We start from the raw sequence: 25482 nt of genomic DNA, 5'->3' as shown, positions 1-25482 counted from the left end.
TAAATCATATATATTATATAATTATTTATCATGTGTGTTATATAATTGTATATTATAATAATGTGTATTATATAATTATATATTATAATATATTATATAATTATATATCACATATATTATAATATTATATAATTGTATATTACAATATTATATTATATATCATATACATTCTGATTTTATATATATTATATATATTTATTATTAATTATTGATGAATGGATAATTAAATAATTCCAAAATGTCTAACAATCAAGGACAAGGACACTAATTAAGGAGAATTGGGGGAGTGGTATCGAAAGGAAGGTCTGGGATTTCTGCGTAAGAACCCACATTAGAAAAGGTGAATGTTGAGCCTCTGGCAGTAGTATAATGTAGCAGCATTTAGTCAAAGTAGCAAGATTTCAGGGAAAAAGTTATAAATTTCCTGAGAATTTTTTGAGGTTTTCAATAAAAAATAAAAAGTGAGATACAGCCTGCCATCATCACTGAGAATACATCTGGCTACACAGAGGGGACCCATTACTACTATCCTGGGGATCTGATATAGTAGACCTAGGATGACCTCATAGTTCCTTCATGGGACCAATGAACTTCTGGTCTTGTGGTCCACGGTAAAACTGTAATGTCTTCCTTCTCACCTCAATCCATTATAAACCATCCAATCTCCACCAAGGCCCTTTGCACCAGGCATCTGCCCTCTCTTTTAAACTTTACCTTACTGATTTAAAGTTAAAAGGGACTTTTCAGGTCCTCTATTCCAACCCTTTCATTTTACTAATGGGGAGCCTGGGAACCAGAGTTGTAAGGGACTTTGCAAGAATCATATGCTTAATGGGGATCCCAGCTAATTCTTAGAGTTTACTATGAGTCTACCCACTATAACCCAATGAAATTGACTGGCTAAACTGATATCTTACTGAATCTTCTTCTTTCCCTGAATGCAGGCCATAGAACACCTTGGAAATTAGGAAAAGTAACTGGCAAGACAGAAGATCATAGTTACCGAACCATAGGTAAGAAAGAAGATAAATAATGTAGTGAGAATTCAATATCTAATTAAACAATTCAAGTTAGGACACAAATCAAGGGAAAAACAGAGAGTAAGGAGAACTGGGGAGTGGCACAGGAAGGAGCGGGTATGATTGTTGGGTAGGAACCCATCTGGCCTAGGTGATTATGGGACCTCCGGTAGTCTACAGTGTAATATATCAGAATTTAGCCCAAATGGCAGGACTCCAGGACAAGAATGAAAAATTTCCTTTGTACTTTTTGGTGCTGAAAAAAATGTGAGATACAGCCTGCCATCATCGCTGAGAATACTTTTGGCTACTTAGAGGGGAACCATTACCATTATACTGGGGACCTGATCTAGCAAACCTAGGATGACCTCATATTTCCTTCAAGGGACCAATGGACTTGTGGTCTTGTAGTCCACGGTAAAGCTGTAATGTAAGCCTTTCTAACCCAATCCACTCTAAACCATCCAATTCCCACCAAGGCACTTTGCACCAGGCATATGCCCTCTCTTTTAAAATTTACCTTACTGATTTAAAGCTAAAAGGGACATTTCAGGTCCTCCATTTCCAACCCATTCATTTTACTAATGGGGAGTCTAGGAACCAGAGAGGTAAGGGACTTATCTTTTTTAAAAATTATTATAGCTTTTTATTTACAAGTTATATGCATGGGTAATTTTATAGCATTGACAATTGCCAAAGTTTTTGTTCCATTTTTTCCCCTCCTTCCCCCCACCCTTCCCTCAGATGGCAGGTTGACCAATACATGTTAAATATGTTAAAGTATAAATTAAATACAAAAGAAGTATACATGTCCTAACAGTTATTTTGCTGCACAAAAAGAATCGGGCTCTGAAATAGTGTACAATTAGCCTGTGAAAGAAATCAAAAATGCAGGCCGCCAAAAATAGAGGGATTGGGAATTCTATGTAATGGTTCTTGGGACTTACCTTACCTTAATAAGCATCCCAGCTAGTTCTTAGGGTTTAGTATGAGTCTACCCACTATAACCCAACGAAATTGACTGGCTAAGCTGATATCTTACTGAGTCCTCTTCTTTCCCTGAATGCAGGCCATAGAACACCATGGAAATTAGGAAAAGTACCTGGAATTGCAGAAGATCATAGTTACCAAACCGTAGGTAAGAAAGAAGATATATAATGTAGTGAGAATACAATTTAATTAATTAATCTAATTAATTAGACAATTCTAATTAAACAATTCCAGTTAGGACAGAAATCAAGGGAAAAACAGAGAATAAGAAGAATTGGGCTCAGGAAAGAATGGGTGAGATTGCTGTGTAGGAACCCACCTGATATAGGTGATTGTGGAACCTCAGGTAATATATCAGAATTTAGCCCAATTGGCAGGACTTCAGAATAAGAATAATTAATTTCCTTAGTGTTTTTTGGATTTTCAAAAAACAACAATAACAAAAGGTGAGATACAGCTCCTCCCTCCCCCCCCCCCATTATCACTGAGAATACTACTGGCTATATAGAGGGGAACCATTACTACTATCCTGGGGATCTGATCTAGCAGACCTACGATGACCTCATAGTTCCTTCATGGGACCAATGAACTTTTGGTCTTGTGGTCCAAGGTAAAACTGTAATGTATTCCTTCCCACCCCAATCCACTCTTAAACTATCCAATCTCTACCAAGGCCCTTTGCACCAGGCATATGCCCTCTCTTTTAAAATTTATCTTACTGATTTAAAGCTAAAATGAACTTTTCAGGTCCTATGTTCCAAGCCATTTTTTAAACTAATAGGGAGCCTGGGAACCAGAGAGGTAAGCGACTTAGCAAGAATCATATGCTTAATGGGCATCCCACCTAGTTCTTAAGGTTTACTATGAGTCTATCTACTGTAACCCAATGAAACTGACTGGCTAAGTTGATATCTTACTGAGTATTTTTTGATACTAAAAAAAAATCCAAAACACTTCCCTCCATCAGCAGTGAGAATACTACTGGAAACTGGGGAATATTTGCCATTATTCTGGCTACTAGTCAGCTCTGGAGCACACATGATGACCTCTTAATTTTGTCATGGGAGCAATAGACTTCTAACCTGGGAGTCCCAGGTAACCCTGAAATGCTGTCCTTTCCTTTCCTCAGCACTCAATATTCTCCCATCCCAACCAAAGCAGTTTGTGCCTCAAACTTATGCCCTTTCTTTGAAAGCTACCCTTACACATTTAAAAGCATAATGTAGCAGCACTTATCCCTAGTAGCAGGATTTCAGGATAACAATGGTAACTTTTCTTAGTACTGGTGTTGTGTTGAAAAATACCAAAATCTGAGATACTGCCCTTCATCATCACTGAGAATACTACTGGCTACTTAGAAGGGAAGCTTTATCATGAATCTGGGGAACATTCACATTTATGGGACCTAGGATAACCTCTTAATTTTGTCATAGGGGCAATGGACTTCTGGCCTGGTAATCCATGGTAACTCTGGAATGTAGTTCTTCCCATTCCACTCCACTCAGTACTCTTCTAGACCAACCGAGGCAGTTTGTGCCTCAGAACTATGGCCATTCTTTTGGAGATAGATTTACAGATTTGAAGTTAAAGGGTTCTTTTCAGGTCCTCTGCTTCAACCCATTTTCTTTTCCAAGTGGGGAAATTGAGAACAAGAGGTATAAGGGAATTTTCAAGGATTATTCCCTTAATTAACATTACAGGCAATTCTTAGGTTTTAGCATGTGTCTGTGAACTGTAACACAATGTAATACTGCCTAAGCTATTATCTTATTTGTTCCTTTTCTTTCCCTGATTGCAGGAACATCAACACATTGGAATTCAGGGATACAAAATGTAACTACAGGGGAAAAGGACGCTTATTCACCCACTGGTAAGGAAGAAAGTATGGGATGTATTATTGGTGGGTCAATAGCTAATTCAGTAATTCCAAGATAGGTAGCAATCAAGGATAAGGACAGAGATTAAGGAGAATTGTGGTGTGGCATAGGAAGGAAGGAGTGAGAATTCTGGGTAGGTACCCACATATAAAGATGAATGTTGAGCTTCAACCAGTCCATATTGTAATGTACCAGTATTCGGCCAAAGTGGCACAACTTTAGGAGAAGATGACATTTCTTACTATTTTGGGGGTTTTGAAAAAATACCAAAATGTGAGATACCCCTTTCCATCATCACTGAGAATACTATTGGCTACATAGAGGGAAATCATTACAACTTTTCTAGGACCAGTCAGGTCTAGGGGACCCAGGATGACCTCCTAATTTTGTCATGGGAGCAACGGCCTTCTGGCCTGGTTGTCCATGGTAACCCTGGAATGTTGTCCCTTCTATTCCTCTGCACTCAATATTCTCCCATCCCAACCAAGGCAGTTTGTGCCTCAGACCTATGCCCTTCTCCTTGAAAGCTAGGCTTACTGATATAAAAGGTAAAGGGGCTCTTTACCCATTTTTTTTTTAATAAATTGGAAAATGGAGAATAGGAGAGGTAAGGGAATTTGCAAGGATGATACCATTAATGAGCATCCCAGCCAGATCTTAGTGTTTAATAGGGAGCCATAATCTGTACGCCAATGTAGTATTCTGGATAATCTGTTTTCTTACTTGGTCCTCTTCTTTCTACAAACGCAGATCCTCCAACACCAATGACAGAGGATGCACATGGAATATCATGGCAGAAATACACTTACCCATCCATAGGTAAGTAAAGAGGTATATCATATATGGAAGGGTCCATGGCTAGTTAAACCATTCCAGGTGGACAGCAATCAAGGACAAGGTCCTAGATAGAAGGGATGGGATATCTGGGTAGGAACCTTCTTAGAATAGATGAATATTGAGCCTCAGGCAGTACAAAACATAATGCAGCAGCATTTAGCTTCAGTGGCAGGACTTACAGATAACAATAACTTTCCTTAGTACTGTTTTGGTGTTGAAAAATACCAAAATGTGAGCTACTGTCCTACATCATCACTGAGAATAGTATTGACTAGTTAGAAGGGAAACTTTGCCACTAATGTGGGGACCAATCACATCTAGGGGACCCAAAATGATCTCTTAATTTTTGTCATGGGTGCAATGGTCTTCTACCCTGGTAATCCAGCTTGGAACGTAATTTTCCATTTCATTCACTCAATACTCTTCCATACCAAATCAAGGCAGTTTGTGCCTCAGAATTATGCCCATTCTTTTGAAGACAAATTTATAGATTTAAAGCTAAAAAGTACTTTTCAGGTCCCCTGCTGCAACACAGGGAACAAGAGAAATAAGGGAGTTTGCGAGCATCATACCCTTAATGAACATCCCAGGTAGTTTGTAACATTTATTTAGCATGTGTCTATGAACTGTAATGCCTGAGCTACTATCTTACTTGGTTCTTTTCTGTCCCCTACTGCAGGAACAACAACATCACATTGGAAATCAGGGATACAAAATGTAAATTCGGGGGAAAAGGATTCATATTCAGCAATAGGTAAGGGACAAATTATATGATGTATCAGTGGGTCAATAGCTAACTCAGTTATTCCAAGAGGGTTAGCAATCAAGAGAGATTAAGGAGAATTATGGTGTGGCATAGGAAGGAATTGGTGGGAATTCTGGGTGGGTATCCACATAAAACAGGGGAATGTTGAATCTAGGCCAGTCCATAGTATCATGTAGCAGCATTTAATCCAAGAGGCAGAATGTCAAAAGAAAATGCCTTTCTGTAGTGCTTTTAGGGTTTTTGAAAAATATGAAAATGTGGGACACTGCTCTCCATCATCAATGAGAATACTACTGGATACTTGGAATGGAACCATTATCACTATTTTGGGGATCAGTCAGATCTAGGGGACTGAGGAAGTTCTCTTAATTTTGTCATGGGAACAATAGAGTTCTGGATTGTTAGTCCATGGTAAGCCTTGAATGTAGTCCTTCAGACCCAAATCCACTCTTCAAAGTCCAATACCAAGTTAGGGACTTTGTGACTCGGGTATATGCCCAGTCTATTGAAGACTATTGAAGGGAGGTTTGCAGATTTGAAGCTAAAGGGTTCTTTTCAGGTCCTCTGCTACAACCCATCTATTTAACAAATGGTGAAACTGAGAACAAGAAAATAAAGGGAGTTTTCAAGCATCATACTGTTAATAAATATCCCAGGCAGTTCTTAGGATTTAGCATTTAGTGTCTACGAACTGTAACACAATGTAATAGAATGCCTAAGCTGCTATCTTACTTGGTCCTTTTCTTTCCCCAAATGAAGGGCCAACATCACATGAGCCATCAGTAAAGAAAAACCTAAAATCAAAGAAAACAGGTACATAAGAAGAAATATTATGTATTGATGGGTCAATAGGTAACTAAACTATAGCTAGTAATCAAGGATAAATATAGAGACGAAGGAAAATGGTGGTATGCTATAGGAAAAAGTGGGAATTCTGGTTAGGTACCCATGGATACTAGGTGAATGTTGAGCCTCAGTTAGTCAATAGTATAATCTAGCAGCATTTAGTCCAAGTGGCCGAACTTCAGGAAAAGATGCCTTTCCTAAGTACTATTTGGATTTTGAAAAAAATACAAAACGTAAGACACAGCCCTCCATTATCACTGAGAATACTACTGGAAACTGAGAGGAGAACAATTACCACTACCGTGAGGACTAGTCAAATATAGGGGACCCAAGATGACCTCTAAATTTTGTCATGGGAGCAATGGGCTCTTGACCTTATTGCTCATGGTAACCTTGGAATGTTGTCCTTTTCATTCCTCTCCACTCAATACTCTGCCATCCCAACCAAAGTAGTTTGTGCCTTAGATACATGCCCTCTATTTTAAAGCTAGACTTACAGATTTCAAGGTAAAGGGGACTTTTGAGATCCTGTTCCCCCATGCAATTTTTTTTACTAATAGAAAAACTGAGAATAAAAGAGGTAAGGGAATTTTCAAGGATCATACCATTATTGAGCATTCTAGCCAGTTCTTAGTGTTTAATCTGTATCTATAATCTGTACTCCAATATAGTGTTCTGGCTAAGCTGCTGTCTTACTTGATCCTCTTTTTTCTGCGAGTTCAGGTCCTCGGACACCATGGAAGTCATGGCATGAACATAAAATTTCTTGGAACAAGAATACTTACCCATTCCATCGTAAGTAAGGAGGGATATTACATATGGAAGGTTCAATGTCTAGTTAAACCATTCCGGGATGGATAGCAATCAAGGAGAAGGACATAAATTAAGAAGTGGGGAGTGGTATAGGAAGGAAGGGGTGGATTTTATGGGTAGGAATCCTCTTAGAATAGATGAAATTTGAGTCTTAGGCAGCATGTCAAAAAAATCAAAGGAAAAATACGCTTGCCCAATCACAGGTATATAAGAAGGAATATAATGTATTGATGGATCAATAGTTAATTTAACTATTCAAAGATGGCTTGCCATCAGAGATAAGGACAGAGTTTAAGGAGAAATGGGGAGTAGCATAGGAAGGAAAGCATGGGAATTGTGGGTTGGTACCCACATATAGTAGATGAATGTTGAGCCTCAGTCAGTCTATACTGTATGAACCAGCATTTAGTCCAACCAGCAAGATTTCAGGAGAAATTGTCTTTGCTTAATACTTGTTGGGTTTTGAAAAAATACCAAAATGTGGGATACTACTCTCCTTCATTATTGACAATACTACTGGCTAGTTAGAAGGGTACCATTACAACTTTTCTAGGTACCAGTCACATCTAGGGGACCCAGGATGATATCTTAATTTTGTCATGGGAACAATGAACTCCTGACCTGGTAGTCGATAATAACTTTGGAATGTTGTTCTTCCCTTTCCTCTTCTTCAATACTCTCCCATCCAAACCAAGACAGTTTGTTTCTCAGACCTATGCCCTCTCTTTGAAAGCTAAGCTTGCAAATTTAAAAGTAAAGGGGACCATTGAGGTTCTATTCTCCCATTTTTTTTTTACAAATGGGAAAACTGAAAACAAGAGAGATAAGGGAATTTTCAAGAATCATACTATTTTTGAGCATCCCAGCCAGTTCTAAATTTAATATGTATGTATAATCTGTACCCCAATGCACTATTCTGGCTAAGCTCCTATCTTACTTGATCCTCTTCTTTCTGCGAGTGCAGGTCCTTGGATGCAATGGAAGTCACGGCATGAACACAAAATTTCAAAGGACAAGTATCGTTACCCATTCCAAGGTAAGTAAGGAGGGATATTATGTATAGATCAATGGCTAGTTAAAATATTCCAGGATGGATAGCAATCAAAAAGAAGGAAATAAATTAAAGAGAATTGGGCAGTGGCATAGAAAGGAAGGGATGGGATATTTGGGTAGTAACCCTCTTAGAATAGGTGAATGTTAAGCCTCAAGCAGTCCAAAGTATAATGTAGCAGCATGTAGCCCAATTGTCAGGACTTTTGGATAAAAATGATAACATTCCTTTGTATTCTTTTGATGTTGAAAAAATACCAGAATGTGACATACTGCCCCCCATCATCACTGAGAATAGTACTGGCTACTTAGAATGGAACCATTACCACATTACCACCACTCTGGAGATCAGTCCGATCGGGGGATCCAAGGAAGTTCTCTTAATTTTGTCATGGGAACAATGGACTTCTGGATTGTTAGTCCATGGTAACCCTTGAATGTAGTCCTTCAGACAAAAATCCACTCTCCAACCTCCAATCCTAAACTAGGGACTTTGTGACTCAGGTATACACCCAGTCTATTGAAGGGAGTTTTACAGATTTGAAGCTAAAGGGTTCTTTTCAGGTCCTCTGCGACAACCCATATAGTTAACAAATGGTGAAACTAAGAACAAAAGGGTTAAGGGAATCTGCAAGGATCTTATCCTTAATGAACCTAAAGTCACTTCTTAGGGTTTAGCATGGGTCTGTGCACTGTAATGCAATACAATAGTCTGGCTAAGCTGCTATATCACTTGGTCCATTTCTTTCCCCAAATGAAGGGCCATTGTCACCTGGACCCTCAGGAGAACGTCATAGAAAATCCAAGAAAAAATATGCTTACCAAACCACAGGTAAGAAGGAATATTATGTGTTGGTGGATCAATAGCTAATTAAACTATTTCAAAATGACTAGCAATCAAGGATAAGTACAGGGATGAAGGAAAATTGTGGTGTGCTATAGGAAGGAGTAGGAATTCTGATTAGATACCTATATGTAGTAGGTGAATGTTGAGTCTCAAATAGTCCATAGTGTAATGTAGGAACATTTATTGCAAAGGGCAGGCTTTCAGGAGAAGATGACTTTTCCTTAGTACTATTTGGATTTTGAAAAGATGCCAAAATGTGAGACCCTGTCCTCCATTATCATGAGAATACTATTGGAGACTTAGAGGGGAACAATTACTATTATTTTGGGGACTGGTCAGATATAGGGGACCCAAGATGACCTCTAAATTCTGTCATGGGAGCAATGGAATTCTGGACTAATCGTCCATGGTAACACTGGAATGTTGTCCTTTCCATTCCTCTCCACTCAATTCTCTGCCATCCCAACCAAAGCAGTTTGTGCCTCAGACCCATGCACTCTCTCTCCTTTAAAGCTAGGCTTACTGATTTAAAAGGAAAGGGGACTTTGGAGGTCGTGTTCTTCCACCAAATTTTTAGGCAAATGGAAAAACTGAAAACAAAAGAATTAATAGAATTTGCAAGGATCATACCATTATTGAGCATCCCAGCCAGCTCTTATTATTTAATACGTATCTATTCTCTGTACCCCAATGAAGTATTTTGGCTAAGCTGCGATTTTACTGGTTCTCTTCTTTCCCTGAATGCAGGTCCTTTAACACACTGGAAATCAAGGAATGTACATGGAATTGCATGGGACAAGTATCGTTCCCCACCCATTGGTAAGTAAGGAGGGATATTATGTATGGAAGGGTAAATGGCTGGTTAAACCATTCCAGGATGGAGAGCAATCAAGGAATAGAACATAAATTAAGGAGAATATCTGGGTAGTGATATCTGGGTAGTAACACACTTAGAATAGGAGAATATCGAGCCTCAGGCAGTCAAAAGTGTAATGATTGTTTTAACAAATGGGGAAACTGAGGACAAGAGAAGGGAGTTTTTAAGCATTGTACCATAATAAACATACCCGGCCGTTCTTAGGCTTTAGCATGTGTCTATGAAATGTAATGCAATGTAATAGACTGCCTAAGCTGCTATCTTACATGGTCCTTTTCTTTCCCCAAATGCAGGTACAATACCGCAGTGGAAATCAGGAATACAAAACATAAATTCAGTGGAAAAGGATGCTAATTCGTGCAGAGGTAAGGGAGAAGGGGTATGATGTACTGGTGGATGAACATCAAATTAAAATATTACAAGATGGCTAGCAATCAAGAATAAGTACAGAGATTAAGGAGAATTGTAGTGGGGCATAGGAAGGGGTGGGAATTCTGGTAGGTAGCCACAAATAGTAGTTGAGTGTTGAAACTTAGGCAGTCTATAGTGTAATGTAACAGCATTTAGTCGTAGTGGCACAACATCAGGAGATGACTTTCCTTAGTACTTTTGGGGTTTTGAAAAAATACCAAAATGTAAGATAGTGCCCTCCATCATCACTGAGAATACAACTGGCTACTTAGAGGGGGACCATTTCCACTTTTCTAGAGACCAGTCAGGTTTAGGGGAACGAGGATGAACTCTTAATTTTGTCATGGGAGCAATGAACTCCTCCTTGGTAGTCCAGGGTAACCCTGGAATGCTGTACTTCCCATTCTCCTCCACTCAGTACTCTCCCATCCCAGCCAAAGCAGTTTGTGCCTCAGACCTATGCCTTCTATTTTACAGGTAGGCTTACAAGTTTAAGGGAAAGGGGACCTTTGAGTTCCTGTATTATCACCTATTTTTTAAAATGGAAAACTGAGAAAAAGGGAATTTTAAAGGATCATACCATTGTTGAACATCCCAGCCAGTTCTTAGTGTTTAATACATATCCAACTTCTGTACCCCAATGTACTATTGCGGCTAAGCTTCTAGCTTACTTGGTCCTTTACTTTCCCCGAGTGCAGATCCTTTGACACAATGGAAGTTACAACAGGCATATGAAATAGCTTGGAACAAGTATCGTGACCCATCCGTAGGTAAGTAAGGAGGGATATTACATATGGAAAGGTCAATGTTTAATTAAATCATTCTGAGATGGATTGTAATCAAGGATAAATATGTAAATTAAGGAAAATTGGTGAGTGGCATAGGAAGAAAGGGCTGGGATATCTGGGATTGAATCCTCTTAGAATAGGTGAATATTGAATCTCAGGCAGTCCAAAGTATAATGTAGCAGCATGTAGTCCAAGTGACAGGAGTTCAATATAATAACGATAACTTTCCTTAGTACTGTTTTGGGGTTGAAAAAATACCAAAATATGAGATACTGCCCTTTATCCTCACTGAGAGTACTACTGGCTACTTAGGGTGGAATCACCAGTCTTTGGATCAGTCATATCTAGGGATGCAAGGAAGTTCTCTTAACTTTGTCATGGGAGCAATGCAATTCTGGATCGGTAGTCCATGGTAACCTTTGAATGTAATCCTTAACACCTCAATCCAACCTTCAAGTCCAATCTCAATCCAGGCACTTTATGACTCAGGTATATACTCAGTCTATTGGTTTACAGATTTGAAGCTAAAGGGTCCTTTTCACGTCCTGTGCCCCAACCCATATATTTAACAAATGGTGAAACTGAGAACAAGAGGGGTAAGGGAATGTGCAAGGATCATACCCTTAATGAACATCCAAGGCACTTCTTAGGGGTTAGCATAGGTATGTGCACTGACATGCAATATAACAGTCTAGCTAACCTGCTGTATCACTTGGTCCTTTTCTTTCCCCAAATGAAGGGCGAAAATCACCTAAGTCCCCAGGAGAACATTACAGAAGATCTAAGAAAAAATACGCTTACCATACTACAGGTAGGTAGTCAGTAGCTAATTAAACTGTTTCAAGATGGCTAGCAATCAAGGATAAGGACAAGATATGCAGGAGAATTGTGGTGTGCTATAGGAAGAAGTGGGAATTCTGGTTAGATAACCATATATGGTAGGTAAATGTTGAGCCTCAGGCAGTCCATAATGTAATGTAACAGCATTTAGTCCAAATGGCATGACTTCAGGAGAAGATGACTTTCCTTGGTACTATTTGGGTTTTGAAAAAAATATCAAAATATGAGACACTGTCCTCCATTATGAGAATACTATTGGAGATTTGGAGGGGAACAATTACTACTATACTAGGGACTAGTCAGATGTAGGGCACCCAGGATGACTTCTAAATTTTCTCATGGGAACCATGGACTTCTGACCTGGGAGTCCAGTAATCCTGGAATGTGGTCCTTCCCTTTCCTCAGCACTCACTACTTTCCCATCCCAACCAAAGCAGTTTGTGCCTCAGACCCATGCACTCTCCTTTAAAGATAGGCTTACAGATTTAAAGGTAAAGGGGACTTTTGAGTTCCTGTTTTCCCATGCAATTTTTTTTTACACATGGAAAAACTGAGAACAAAAAAGGTAACAGAACTTGCAAGGGTCATACCATTATTGAGCATCCCAACCAGGTCTTTGCATTTAATATATATCTATTCTCTGTACCCCAATGAAGTATTCTGGCTAAGCAACTATTTTTTTGATCCTCTTCTTTCCTTGAATACAGGTTCTTTGCCATATTGGAAGTCAAGGAATGTACCTGGAATTGCATGGAACCAGTATCCTGATCCATGCATAGGTAAGTAAAGAGGGATATTATGTATGGAAGCTTCAATGGCTACTAAAACATTCCAGGAGGCAGAGCAGTCAAGGACATAGTCCTAATTTAATGAGAAGTGGGAGCTGGTGTTAGAAGGAGGAGGTGGGATATCTGGGTAGTAACCCTCTTAAAATACGTGAATAGTGAGCCTCAGGCAGTCCAAAGTATAATGGGGCCGCATTTAGCCCAAGTGGGAGGACTTCATCATAACAACGATAACTTTCCTTAGTATTGGTGGGGTGTTGAAAATATACCAAAATAAGAGATACTGCCCTCCATCATTACTGAGAATACTACTGGCTAATTAGAAGAGAAGATTTAACATTAATCTAGGGAACACTGAGATCTAAATGAACCAGGATTTTAATTTTGTTGTGGACACAAAAGACATGTACAAAGGGTATCCATAGTATCCCTGGAAAGTAGTCCTTCCCACTATAATTCACTCAACATCCTCCCACCTCAAACCAGGCACTTTGTGCCTCATCCATATGCCTTCTCTTTTGAAGGTATGTTTAGATTAAATTTAAATATCTAAAAAGTACTTTTCAGGCCTTCTGCTCCTACCCAATTTTTTCAACAAATGGGGAAACTGAGGACAAGAGAAGTTAGGGAGTTTTCAAGCATCATGCCTTTAATGACCATCGCAGGCAGTTCTCAGGGCTTATCATGTGTCTACGATCGATCTATAATGCTATGGAATAGACTGCCTAAGCTACTATCTTACTTGGTCCTTTTCATTCCCCAAATGCAGCTACAACATCACATGATCCATCAGAACAACAAAACAGACAGTCACAAACAACATATGCTGACCCAACCACAGGTACATGAGAAGGAATGTTATGTATTAATGGGTCAATTTATATTTAAGCTATTCCAGGATGGCTAACCATCAAGGATAAGTACCGAGATGAAAGAGAATTGTTGTAGGTTACAGGAAAGAAGGGGTGAGAATTCTGGGTAGGTTCCCATGTATATTAGGTGAACGTTGAGCCTCAGGCAGTCCATTGTGTAAAAGCAGCATTTAGTTCAAGTGGCAGGACATCAGGAGGAGATTAATTTTTTTAGTGCTATTTGGATTTTGAAAAAATACCAAAATGTGAGACACTTCCCTCCATCATCCCTGAAGATACTACTGGCTACTCAGAGGGAAACAATTACCACTATTCTGAGGACTAGTCAGATATTTAATTTTGTCATGGGAGCAATGGACTTCTGGCCTTCTTGTGCACAGTAACCCTGGTATGTTGTCTTTCCCATTCCTTCCCACTCATTAATCTCCCATCCCAACCAAGGCAGTTTCTACCTCAGATCTATGCCCTCTCCTTTAAACCTAAGCTTATATATTTAAATGTAAAGGGGCTTTTGAGGTCTTGTTCTCCCACACCGTTTTTTCCAAATGGAAAAACTGAGAACAAAAAAGATAACAGAATTTGTAAGAATCATACTGTTATTGAGCATCACAATCAGATCTTAGTTTTTAATATGTATCTATTCTCTGTACCCCAGTGAAGTATTCTGGCTAACTGCTATCTTACTTATCCCTCCACTTTCCCTGAGGGCAGGTCCTTTGACACAATGGGAGTCAAGGGACTTAAAAGGGAATGCATGGAACAAGTACCGTGACCCATCCAAAGGTAAGTAAGGAGAGATATTATGAATGGAAGGATCAATGGCTAGTAAAACCATTCCAGCATGGATAGCAATCAAGGATAAGGACACAGATTAAGAAGAAGTGAGGAATGGCATAGGAAGGGGAGGATAGGATAGCTAGGTAGTAACTCCCTTAGAATACGTGAACATTGATCCTTGGGCATTCCAAAGTATAACGTAGAAGTATTTTGCCAAATTGGCAGGATTTCAGAACCACGATGATAATTTTATTTAGTGGGGGGTTTTTTGGTGTTGAAAAGATACCAAAATGTGAGATAGTGCCCTTCATAATCACTGAGAATACTACTGACTACCTAGAAGGGAAACTTTCCCACTTATCCACAGAACATTGAGATCCAGAAGACTCAAGATGATCCTTTAATTTTGTCATGAGTACAATTAACTTTTGGAAAGGTAGTCCATGGTAACCCTGAAATGTAGTCCTTATCACCTTAATCCACTCAACACTCTTTATCCCTACCCAAGTACTTTGTACCTCAGACATATGCCCTCTCTTTTAAAATAGTCATGTTTACAGATTTAAATCTAAAGGGTACTTTTTAAGTCTTCTGTTCCAACTAATTTTGTTTAACAAATGGGTAAACTGAGGACAAAAGAATGAAGGGAGTTTTCAAGCATCGTACCCTTAATGAACATCCCAGGCAGTTCGTAGGTTTTAGCATATGTCTATGAATTATAATGCTATGTAATAGACTGCCTAAGCTGCTATCTTACTTGATCATTTACTTTTCCCAAATGCAGGAACATATCCTGACTCATCAGAAGAAAAACACAGACGACCTAATCCATGTTGTTATACTTACCCAGCTCCAGGTAAGTAAGAAGGAATATTATATATTAATGGATATATATATGTATATATATATATATATATATATATATATTTAAACTATTCCAGGATGGCTAGCCATCAAGGATATGAACCCAGATGAAGGAAAACTCTGGTAGGGTACAGGAAGGAAAGGATGGGATTTCTGGGTAGGTCCCTATGTATACAAGATGAATGTTGAGCCTCAGGCAGTTCATCATGTAATGTAGCAGCATTTAGTCCAAGTGGCAGGATATCAGAAGGAGATAATTTTCCTTAGTACTATTTGGATTTTGAAAAAATACCAAAATGTGAGACACTGCCCTCCATCATCCCTGAGAATACTACTGGCTAGGCTACTAAGAAGGGAACTAAGCACTTTTGTGAAGACTAGTCAGACATCTTAATTTTGTCATGAGATTTCTAACTTCGTTGTCCATGGTAACCCTGGTATGTTGTCCTTTCCATTCTTCTCCACTCATTACTCCACCATCCCAACCAAGACAGTTTGTGCCTCAGACCTATGCCCTAAACCTAAACTTACATATTTAAAGATAGAGGGGTTTTTGAGGTCCTGTTCTCCCACACAATTTTTTCCAAATGGAAAAACTGAGAACAAAAGAAGTAACAGAATTTAAAAGAATCATAGTGTTATTGAGCATCCCAACCAGGTCTTAGTATTTAATATGTATCTATCCTCTGTACCCCAATGTAGTATTCTGGATAAGCTGCTATCTTACTTGGTCCTCTACTTTCTCTGAGTGCAGGTCCTTTGACACATTGGAAGTCAAGGAATATACATGGAATTTCTTTGGACAAGTATCGTTATCCACACAAAGGTAAGTAAGGAAGGAGGGATAGTATATATGGAAGGGTCATGGCTAGCAAAACATTCCAGGATAGATAGCAATCAAGGACATAGACATAGTTTAAGGAGAAGTGGGAGCTGGCATTAGAAGGAGGAGGTGGGATATCTGGGTAGTAACCCCCTTAGAATATGTGAATATTGAGCCTTGGACATTCCAAAGTATAACGTAGAAGCATTTTGCCAAATTGGTCGGACTTCAGGATCCACAATCATAACTTTCTTTAGTGTTTTTTGGTGTTGAAAACATACCAAAATGTGAGATAGTGCCCTCCATCATCACTAAAAATACTGCTGCCTATGTAGAAGGGAAGCTTTCCCACTAAACTGTGGGACACTCAGATATAGAAGACTTAGGATGATCTTTTAATTTTATCATGGGTGCAAGGGACTTCTGGAAAGGTAGTCCATGGTAACCCTGAAATGTAGTCCTTACTATGTACTTAATCCACTTAACACTCTCCCATCCCAACCCAGGCATTTTGTGCCTCAGACATATGCCCTCTCATTTGAAGGCATGTTTACAGATTTATATCTAAAGGGTACTTTTCAGGTGCTCTACTCCAAAACATTTTGTTTAATAAATGGGTAAACTGTGAACAAGAGAAGGAAGAGCGTTTCAAGCATTATACCCTTAATGAACATCCTAGGTAGTTCTTAGGGCTTATCATGTGTCTATGATCTGTAACGCTATGGAATAGACTGCCTAAGTTACTACCTTTCTTGGTCTCTTTCTTTTCTCAAATGCAGGTACAACCTACCGTGAGCCATCAGAACAAAACAAACAGTCAAAATCAACATATGTTTGCCCAACCCCAGGTAAGTAAGAAGGAATATTATGCATTAATGGATCACTACATATTTAAACTATTCCAGGATGGCTAGCCATCAAGGAAAAGTGCTGAGATGAAAAATTGGAGTAGGGTACGGAAGGAAGGGATGGGAATTTGGAGTAGGTTCCCATATATACTGGGTGAATGTTGAGCCTCAGACAATCCACTGTATAACGTAGAAGCATTTTGTCTAAGTGGCAGGCCTTCAGGAGGAGATAATTTTCCTTAGTACTATTTCAGTTTTGAAAAAATACCAAAATGTGAGACACTGCCCTCCATCATCTCAGAGGATACTACTGGTAACTTAGAGGGGAACAATTACCACTATTCTGAGGACTAGTCAGATATTTAATTTTGTCATGGGAGCAATGGACTTCTAGCCTGGTTGTCCATAGTAATCCTGGTATGTTGTCCTTCCCATTCTTCTCCACTCATTACTCTGCCATCCCAACCAAGGCAGTTTGTGCCTCAGACCTATGCTTCCTACTTTAAAGCTAGGCTTACTGATTTACAAGTAAATGGGACTTGAGATCCTGTTCTCCCACTCAATTTTTTTTTCCAAATGGAAAATGTAAGAAGAGGTAACAGAATTTGCAAGAAACATACTGTTATTGAGCATCCCAACCAGGTCTTAGTGTTTAACAGGTATCTGTCCTCTGTACCCCGATGAAGTAGTCTGGCTAAATTGTTATTTTACTCGGTCCTCTTCTTTCCTCTATTGAAGGTCCTCTGACACATTGGAAGCCAAGGAATATACATGGAATTTCTTGGGACAAGGATCGTTATCCATACAAAAGTAAGTAAGGAGGGATATTGTGTATGGGAGGGTCAATGGCTAGGAAAACCATTCCATGATGGATAGCAATCAAGGACAAGGAAATAAATTAAGGAAAATGGGGAGTGGCATAGGAAGGAGAGTGTGGGATATCTGGGTAATAACCACCTTAGAATACGTGAATATTGACCCTTGGGCAGTCCAAAGTATAATGTAGAAGTATTTTGTCTAATTGGAGTCTTTCAGGATCACAATCATAACCTAATTTAGTGGGGGGGAAGGGGGGAGGAGGGAAGCTGGTATTGAAAACATACCAAAATGTGAGATAGTGAAATAGCGCCCCCCATCATCAATGAGAATACTACTGGCTACATGGAAGGGAAGATTTCCCATTAATCTGTGAGGCACTCAAATATAGAAGGCCTAGGATGATCTTTTAATTTTATCATGAGTGCAAGGGATTTCTGGAAAGGTACTCCATGGTAACCCTGAAATGTAGTCCTTACTACCTTAATCCACTCAACACTCTCCCATCCCAACCCAGGCACTTTGTGCCTCAGACATATGCCCTCTCATTTGAAGGCATGTTTACAGATTTACATCTAAAGGGTACTTTTCAGGTCCTCTTCTCCAACTCATTTTGTTTAACAAATGGGTAAACTGTGAACAAGAGAAGGAAGGGAGTTTCCAAACATCATACCCTTAATGAACATTCCAGGCAGTTCTTAGGGTTTAGCATGTGTCTATGAACTATAACTCAATGTAATAGATTGCTAAGCTACTATCTTACTTGGTCCTTTTCTTTTCCCAAATGCAGGTACAACATACCGTGAGCCAGCAGGAGAGCTGTACAGACAACCAAAAACGACATATACTTACCCAACCCCAGGTAAGTAAGAAGGAATATTATGTATTAATGGGTCAATATATATTTAAGCTATTCCAGTATGACTAGCCATCAAGGATAAGTCCAGAGGTGAAGGAGAATTGTGGTAGGGTACAATAAGGAAGGGGTGGGAATTCTGGATAGGTTCCCATGTATAGCAGGTTAATGTTGAGCCTCAAGCAGTCCATTGTGTAATGTAGGAGCATTTAGGTGGATAGGATTTCAGGAGAAGATAATTATCCTTAGTAATATTTGGATTTTGAAAAAAAAATCTAAATGTGAGACACTGGCCTCCATCATCCCTGAGGATACTAGTGCCTACTTAGAGGAGAACAATTACCAAAATTGTTCTCAGAATATACTATTCTGAGCATAGATAGATATTTAATTTTGTCATGGGAGCAATGGACTTCTAGCCTGGTTGACCATGGCAATGCTGGAATGTTTTCCTTCCCATTCCTCCCAAGTTTATATTCTGCCATCCTAACCAAGGCAGTTTGTGCCTCAAACCAATGCCCTTTGCCTTAAATCCAGGCTTACAGATTTAAAGGTAAAGAACAGGACTTTTGAGGTCCTATTCTCCCCCTCAATTTTTTTTTAACAAATGGAAAAAGTGAGAACAAGAATGGTAAAGGAATTTGCAAAAATCATACCATTTTTGAGCATCTCAACCAGGTCTTAGTATTTAATATGTACCTATCCTCTGTGCCCCAATGTAGTATTCTGGTAAGATGCTATCTTATTGGTCCTCTTTTTCCCGATATGCAGGTCCTCTGACACATTGGAAGTCAAGGAACATACATGGAGTTTCTTGGGACAAGTGTCGTTATCCATACAAAGGTAAGTAAGGAGGGATATTGTGTATGGGAGGGTCAATGTCTAGTTAAACCATTCCAGGATGGAGAGCAATCAAGGACAAGGACACAGATTAAAGAGAAGTGGGGAGTAGCATAGGAAGGAAGGGACAGGATTTCTGGGTGGGAACCTTCTTAGAATAGGTGAATATTGACTCTCATTCAGTCCAAAGTATAATGTAGGAGCATTTTGCCCAAGTGGCTGGTCTTGAGGATCACAATGATAACTTCCCATAGTACTTTTTTGGTGTTGAAAACATACCCAATTATGAGATACTGCCCTCCATCATACTGAAAATACTGCTGCCTATGTAGAAGGGAAGCTTTACCACTAATGTGGGGAACATTCAGATCTAGAGGACCCAGGATGATCTTTTAATTTTGTGGTGGGTGCAATGGACTTCTGGAAAGGTGGTCTGTTGTAATTCTGAAACATAGGCTTCACCACCTTAATCCACTCAATACCTTCTCATCCCAACCCAGTACTTTATCTAAAGGGTACTTTTCATGTCCTCTACTCCAATTCACTTTGTTTAACAAATGGGGAAATTGAGAACAAGAGAAAAGGAAGGGTGCTTTTAAGCGTCATACCCTTTAATGAAGATCCCAGGCAATATTTAGGAATCAGCATGTATTTATGAAGTGTAATGCAATGTAACAGACTGCCTGAGCTACTGTCTTACTTGGTCATTTTCTTTCCCCTGGATGCAGGAACAACATCCTATTGGAAATCAGGAAAACAAAACGCAAATTCAGGGAAGAAGTACACTCGCAGACGTAAGGGAGAAGGTGTATGATGTATTTGTTGGTCAATAGCAAATTAACCTATTCCAAGAGGGTTAGCAATAAAGGATATAGATATATATTAAGGAGAATTATGGTGTAACCTAAGAAGGAAGGGGTGGGAATTCTGGATAGATGCCCACATATAGTAGGAGATTGTTGAACCTCAAGCAATCCATAGTACAATATAGCAGCATATAATCCAAGTGGCAGGAGTTCAAGAGAAGATGACTATCCTCAAGACTTTGGGGTTTTGAAAAAATACCAAAATATGAGATAGTGCCCTCCAGCTTCACTGAGAAAATTCATGGTTTCATAGAAAGATACCATTGCCACTTTTATAGGGATGATCTAGGGGACCCAGGATGACCTTTCAATTTTGCCATGGGAACAATGAACTTTGGACCTGGTAGTCCACAGTAACCCCGGAATGTCATCTTTCTCATTCTTCTCTGCTCAATACTCTTCCATCCCAACCAAGGCAGTTTGTACCTCAGATCTAGGTCTTCTCCTTGAAAGCTAGGCTTACAAATTTAAAAATAAAGGGGACCCTTGAGGTTCTGTTCTCCAACCCATTTTTTTTTACAAATGGGAAAACTGAGAACAAGAGAGATAAGACAGTTTGCAAGGATCATAACATTGTCGAGCATCCTAATCAGGTCTTAGTGTTTAATATATATCCATCTTCTGTACCCCAATGTAATATTCTGGCTAAGCTGGTATCTAATGTGGTCCTATTCTTTCCCTGAATGCAGACCCTTGGACACCTGGGACATCAAAGGATATACATGGAACTTCATGGGATAACTATACTTACCCATCAATAGGTAAGTAATGTATGGAAGGGTTAGTGGCTAGTTAAATTATTCCAGGATGGATAGCAATCAAGGATATGGACAGAGGTTAAGGAAAAGCATGAAGTTGCTTATGAAGGAGGGGGTGGGATATCTAGGGAGTGACACTCATAGAATAGATGAAAATTGTTCCTTGGTCAGTCCAAAGTATAATGGAAAAGCATTTTGCCCAAGTGGCAGGACTTCAGGATCACAATGATAATTTTCTAAAGATTTTTTTCTGCATTAAAAATATACCAAAATGTGAGATAGTGCCTTCCATCATCATTAAGAATACTACTGGCTACGAACAAGAGGAGCGTTCCCACTAATCTGTAGAACACGCAGATCTAGAGGACCCAGGATGAAATTTTAATTTTGTTGTGGGCACAATGGACTTCTGAAAAGGTAGTCCATGGTAACCTTGAAATATAGACCTTACCACCTTAATCCACACAATACCCTCCCACCCAACCCAGGCACTTTGTGTCTCAGACATATGCTTTCTTCTTTGAAGGCATGTTTATAGATTTAAATCTAAAGGGGATTTTCAGGTCCTCTGCTCTGACCCATTTTGTTTAACAAACGGGGAAACTGAGAACAAGAGAACAGAAAGTATTCAAACATCATATCCTTAATGAACATTCCAGGCAGTGCTTAGGTTTTAACATGTGTCTATGAATTATAATGCAATGTAATAGACTGCCTAAGCTGCTATCTTACTTGGTCATTTCCTTTCCCCCAATTCAGGTACGACATCTCGTGACCCATCCGAAGAACAAAACAGACAATCACAAGCAACATATACTTACCCAAACACAGGTATGTAAGAAGGAATATTATGTATTAATGGGTCAATACATATTTAAACTATTCCAGGAGGGCTAGCCATCAAGGATAAGCACCGAGATGAAGGAGAACTGGTAGAGTACAGGAAAGAAGGGGTGGGAATTCTGGGTAGGTTTGCATGTATACTAGGTAAATGTTGAGCCTCAGGAAATGCATTGTATAATGTAGCAGCATTTAGCCCAAGTAGCAGGACATCAGGAGGAGATAATTTTCCTTAGTCCTTTTTGAATTTTGAAAAAATACCAAAATGTGAGACACTGCCCTCAATCATCTTTGAGGCTACTAAGAGGGGAACAATTACCACTATTCTGAGGACTAGTCAGATATTTAATTTTGTCATGGGAGCAATGGACTTCTGGCCTTGTTGTCCATGGTAACCCTGGAATGTTTTCTTTTTCATTCCTCTCCTCTCAATACTCTACCATCCCAACCAAGGAAGTTTGTGTCTCAGATCTATATCCCCTATTTTAAAGATACCCTTACACATTAAAAAGTAAAAGGGACTTTTGTGGTCCTATTTTCCCATCTATTTTTTTTTTTTTACAAATGGAAAATCTGAGATTAAAATAGGTAACAGAATTTGCAAGGATCATAGTGTTACTGAGCTTTCCAACCACCTTATTATTTAATATGTATCTATCCTCTGTGCCCCAATGTAGTATTCTGGCTAAGCTGCTATCTTAATTGGTCCTTTTCTTTCCCAAATTGCAGATCCTTCTACACACTGGGAGTCAAGTAATGTACTTGGAACTGTTTGGGACAAGTATCGTGACCCACCCATAGGTAAGTGAGCAGAGATATTATGTATGGAAAGGTCATTGTCTAGTAAAACCATTCCAGGAAGGATAGTAATCAAATACAAGGACATAGATTAAGAAGTGGGGCGTGGCATAGGAAGGAAGGAGTGGGGTTTCTGAGTTAAACACTCTTAAAATAGGTGAATACTGAGCCTCATGAGCCTCATGCAGTCCAAAGTATAATGTAGAAGCATTTTGGCAAAGTGGCCGGTCTTGATGATCACAATGATAACTTTCCATAGTACTTTTTTGATGTTGAAAACATACCAAACTATGAGATACTGCTCTCCATCATCACTGAGAATACTGCTGCCTATGTAGAAGGGAAGCTTTTCTGCTAATCGGGGAAACACTCAGATCTAGAGGACCCAGACTGATCGTTAAATTTTGTGATGGGTGCATTGGACTTCTGGAAACATAGTCCGTTGGTAACCCTGAAATGTAGTCTTTGCCATCTTAATTCCCTTGATACCCTCCATCCTATCCTAGGCACTTTGTGCCTCAGACAAATGCCCTCTTGTTTGAAGGCATGTTTACAGATTTAAATCTAAAGGGTAATTTTCAGGTCCTCTGCTCCAACCCATTTTGTTTAACAAACAGGGAAACTGAGAACAAGAGAACGAAGGAAGCATTCAAGCATCATGCCTTTAATGAACATCCCTGAAGTCCTTAGGGCATATCATGTGTCTGTGATCTGTAATGCTATTGAATAGACTGTCTAAGCTACTATCTTACTTGCTCCTTTTCATTCCCCAAATGCAGCTACAACATCACATGATCCATCAGAACAACAAAACAGACAGTCACAAATGACATATGCTGACCCAAACACAGGTACTTAAGAAGGAATATTATGTATTAATGGATCAGTATATATTTAAACTATTCCAGGATGGCTAACCATCAAGGATATGTACAGAGATGAAGGAAAATTGTGGTAGGGTACAGGAAAGAAGGGGTGGAAATTCTTGGTAGGTTCCCAGAATTCCCAACTAGGTAAATGTTGAGCCTCAGACAGTCCATTGTGTAATGTACCAGCATTTAGTCCAAGTGGCAGGACATCAGGAGAAGATAATTTTCCTTAGTGCTATTTGGATTTTGAAAAAATAACATGAGACACTGGCCTCCATCATTCCTGAAGATACTACTGGCTACTAAGAGGGCAACAATTACCACTATTCTGAGGACTAGTCAAATATTTAATTTTGTCATGGGAGCAATAGACTTCTAGCCTGATTGACCATGGTAACACTGGCATTTTGTCCTTCCCATTCCTCTCCACTCAATACTCTGCCATCCCAATCAAGGCAGTTTGTGCTTCAGATCTATGTTCCCTATTTTGAAGCTACCTTTACAAATATAAAGGAGACTTTTGAGGCCCTGTTCTCCCACCCATTTTTTTTACAAATGGAAAATTTGAGAACAAAAGAGGTAACAGAATTTGCAAGAACCATACCATCATTCAGCATCCCAATCAGGTCTTATTATTTAATATGTAACTATCCTTTGTACCCCAATGTATTATTTTGGCTAAGCTGCTATCTTAATGGTTTCTCTTCTTTCCCCAGCTGCAGATCCTTCGACACATTGGGAGTCAAGGAATGTACATGAAATTGCCTGGGAGAAGTATCGTGACCCATCCAAATGTAAGGGAGGAGGGATATTATGTATGGAAGGGTCACTGTCTGGTAAACCATTCCAGGATGTGTAGGAATCAAGGATAAGGATATAGATTAAGGAGAAGTGGGGAATGGCATAGGAAGGGGAGGATAGGATAGCTGGGTAGTAACCCCCTTAGAATATGTGAATATTGATCATTGGGCATTCCAAATTATAATTTGAAGCATTTTGCCAAATTGACCAGACTTCAGGATCATAATAATAACTTTATTTAGTGGGGGGTTTTGGTGTTGAAAACATACCAAAACATGAGATAGTGCCCTCCATCATCACTGAGAATACTGCTGCCTACATAGAAGGAAAGCTTTACCACTAATCTAGGGAACATTCAGATCTAGAGCACCCAGGGTGATCTTTTAATTTTGGGGGGGGGTGCAATTAACTTCTGGAAAGGTAGTTCCTGTTAACCCTGAAATGTCATCCTTACTATCTTAACCCACTCAATACCCTCCCATCCCAACCCAGGAACTTTGTGCCTCAGACATATGCCCTCTTGTTTGAAGGCATATTTACAGATTTACATATAAAGGGTACTTTTCAGGTGCTCTGCTCCAACCTATTTTGTTTAATAAATGGGTATACTGAGAACAAGAGATCAAAGTGAGTTTTCAAGCATCATACCCTTAATGAAGATCTCAGACAGGAGTTAGGGTTCAGCATGTGTTTATGAAGTGTCATGCAATGTAACAAACTGCCTGAGCTATTATCTTGGACGTTTTCTTTCCCCCGAATGCAGCTACAACATCACACTGGAAACCGGGAATACGAAACATCCATTTTGGGAAGAAATATGCTTACTCACGCAAAGGTAAGGGAGAAGATGTATGATATATTGGTAGGTCAAGAGCAAATTAAACTATTCCAAGAGGGTTAGCAATCGAGGATACAGACATAGATGAAGGAGAAGTGTGGTGTAGTATAGGAAGGAAGGGGTGGGAATTCTGGGTAGGTGCCCACATATAGTAGGAGAATGTTGAACCTCAAGCAATCCATAGTACAATGTAGCAGCATATAATCCAAGTGGCAGGAGTTCAGAAGATGACTATCCTCAGGACTTTTGGGTTTTGAAAAAATACCAAAA

General features: G+C 39.3%; 1 protein-coding gene across 6 annotated transcripts in view; it reads left to right on the top strand.

The window, feature by feature from the left end:
- Positions 1-282: 282 nt before the first annotated feature.
- Positions 283-25482, top strand: part of LOC100927461 — a 74555-nt gene continuing 49355 nt past the window's right edge. For 4 of the 6 annotated variants that reach the window (XM_031944497.1, XM_031944496.1, XM_031944495.1 and 1 more), the window contains exons 1-29: positions 287-1013; positions 2089-2157; positions 3808-3879; positions 4637-4705; positions 5403-5477; positions 6249-6302; positions 7059-7130; positions 8113-8184; positions 8959-9030; positions 9793-9864; positions 10216-10287; positions 11032-11103; positions 11861-11932; positions 12669-12740; positions 13516-13587; positions 14330-14401; positions 15180-15251; positions 16014-16085; positions 16862-16930; positions 17669-17740; positions 18537-18608; positions 19374-19445; positions 20171-20236; positions 20998-21069; positions 21826-21897; positions 22636-22707; positions 23484-23555; positions 24290-24367; positions 25138-25209. In XM_031944497.1, coding sequence (XP_031800357.1) covers positions 4651-4705; positions 5403-5477; positions 6249-6302; positions 7059-7130; positions 8113-8184; positions 8959-9030; positions 9793-9864; positions 10216-10287; positions 11032-11103; positions 11861-11932; positions 12669-12740; positions 13516-13587; positions 14330-14401; positions 15180-15251; positions 16014-16085; positions 16862-16930; positions 17669-17740; positions 18537-18608; positions 19374-19445; positions 20171-20236; positions 20998-21069; positions 21826-21897; positions 22636-22707; positions 23484-23555; positions 24290-24367; positions 25138-25209 — 1837 coding nt within the window. In that variant the 5' untranslated portion in view covers positions 287-1013; positions 2089-2157; positions 3808-3879; positions 4637-4650. Of the gene's footprint in view, positions 1014-2088; positions 2158-3807; positions 3880-4636; positions 4706-5402; positions 5478-6248; positions 6303-7058; positions 7131-8112; positions 8185-8958; positions 9031-9792; positions 9865-10215; positions 10288-11031; positions 11104-11860; positions 11933-12668; positions 12741-13515; positions 13588-14329; positions 14402-15179; positions 15252-16013; positions 16086-16861; positions 16931-17668; positions 17741-18536; positions 18609-19373; positions 19446-20170; positions 20237-20997; positions 21070-21825; positions 21898-22635; positions 22708-23483; positions 23556-24289; positions 24368-25137; positions 25210-25482 lie in introns of all 6 variants that reach the window. The other 2 variants (XM_031944499.1, XM_031944498.1) reach the window with 2 other exon arrangements.

Source organism: Sarcophilus harrisii, chromosome X (genome assembly GCF_902635505.1).
Source record: "Sarcophilus harrisii chromosome X, mSarHar1.11, whole genome shotgun sequence".
NCBI lineage: Eukaryota > Metazoa > Chordata > Mammalia > Dasyuromorphia > Dasyuridae > Sarcophilus > Sarcophilus harrisii.
The sequence above is the reverse complement of the archived record's forward strand: the minus strand, read 5'-3'. Positions and strand labels throughout refer to the sequence as shown.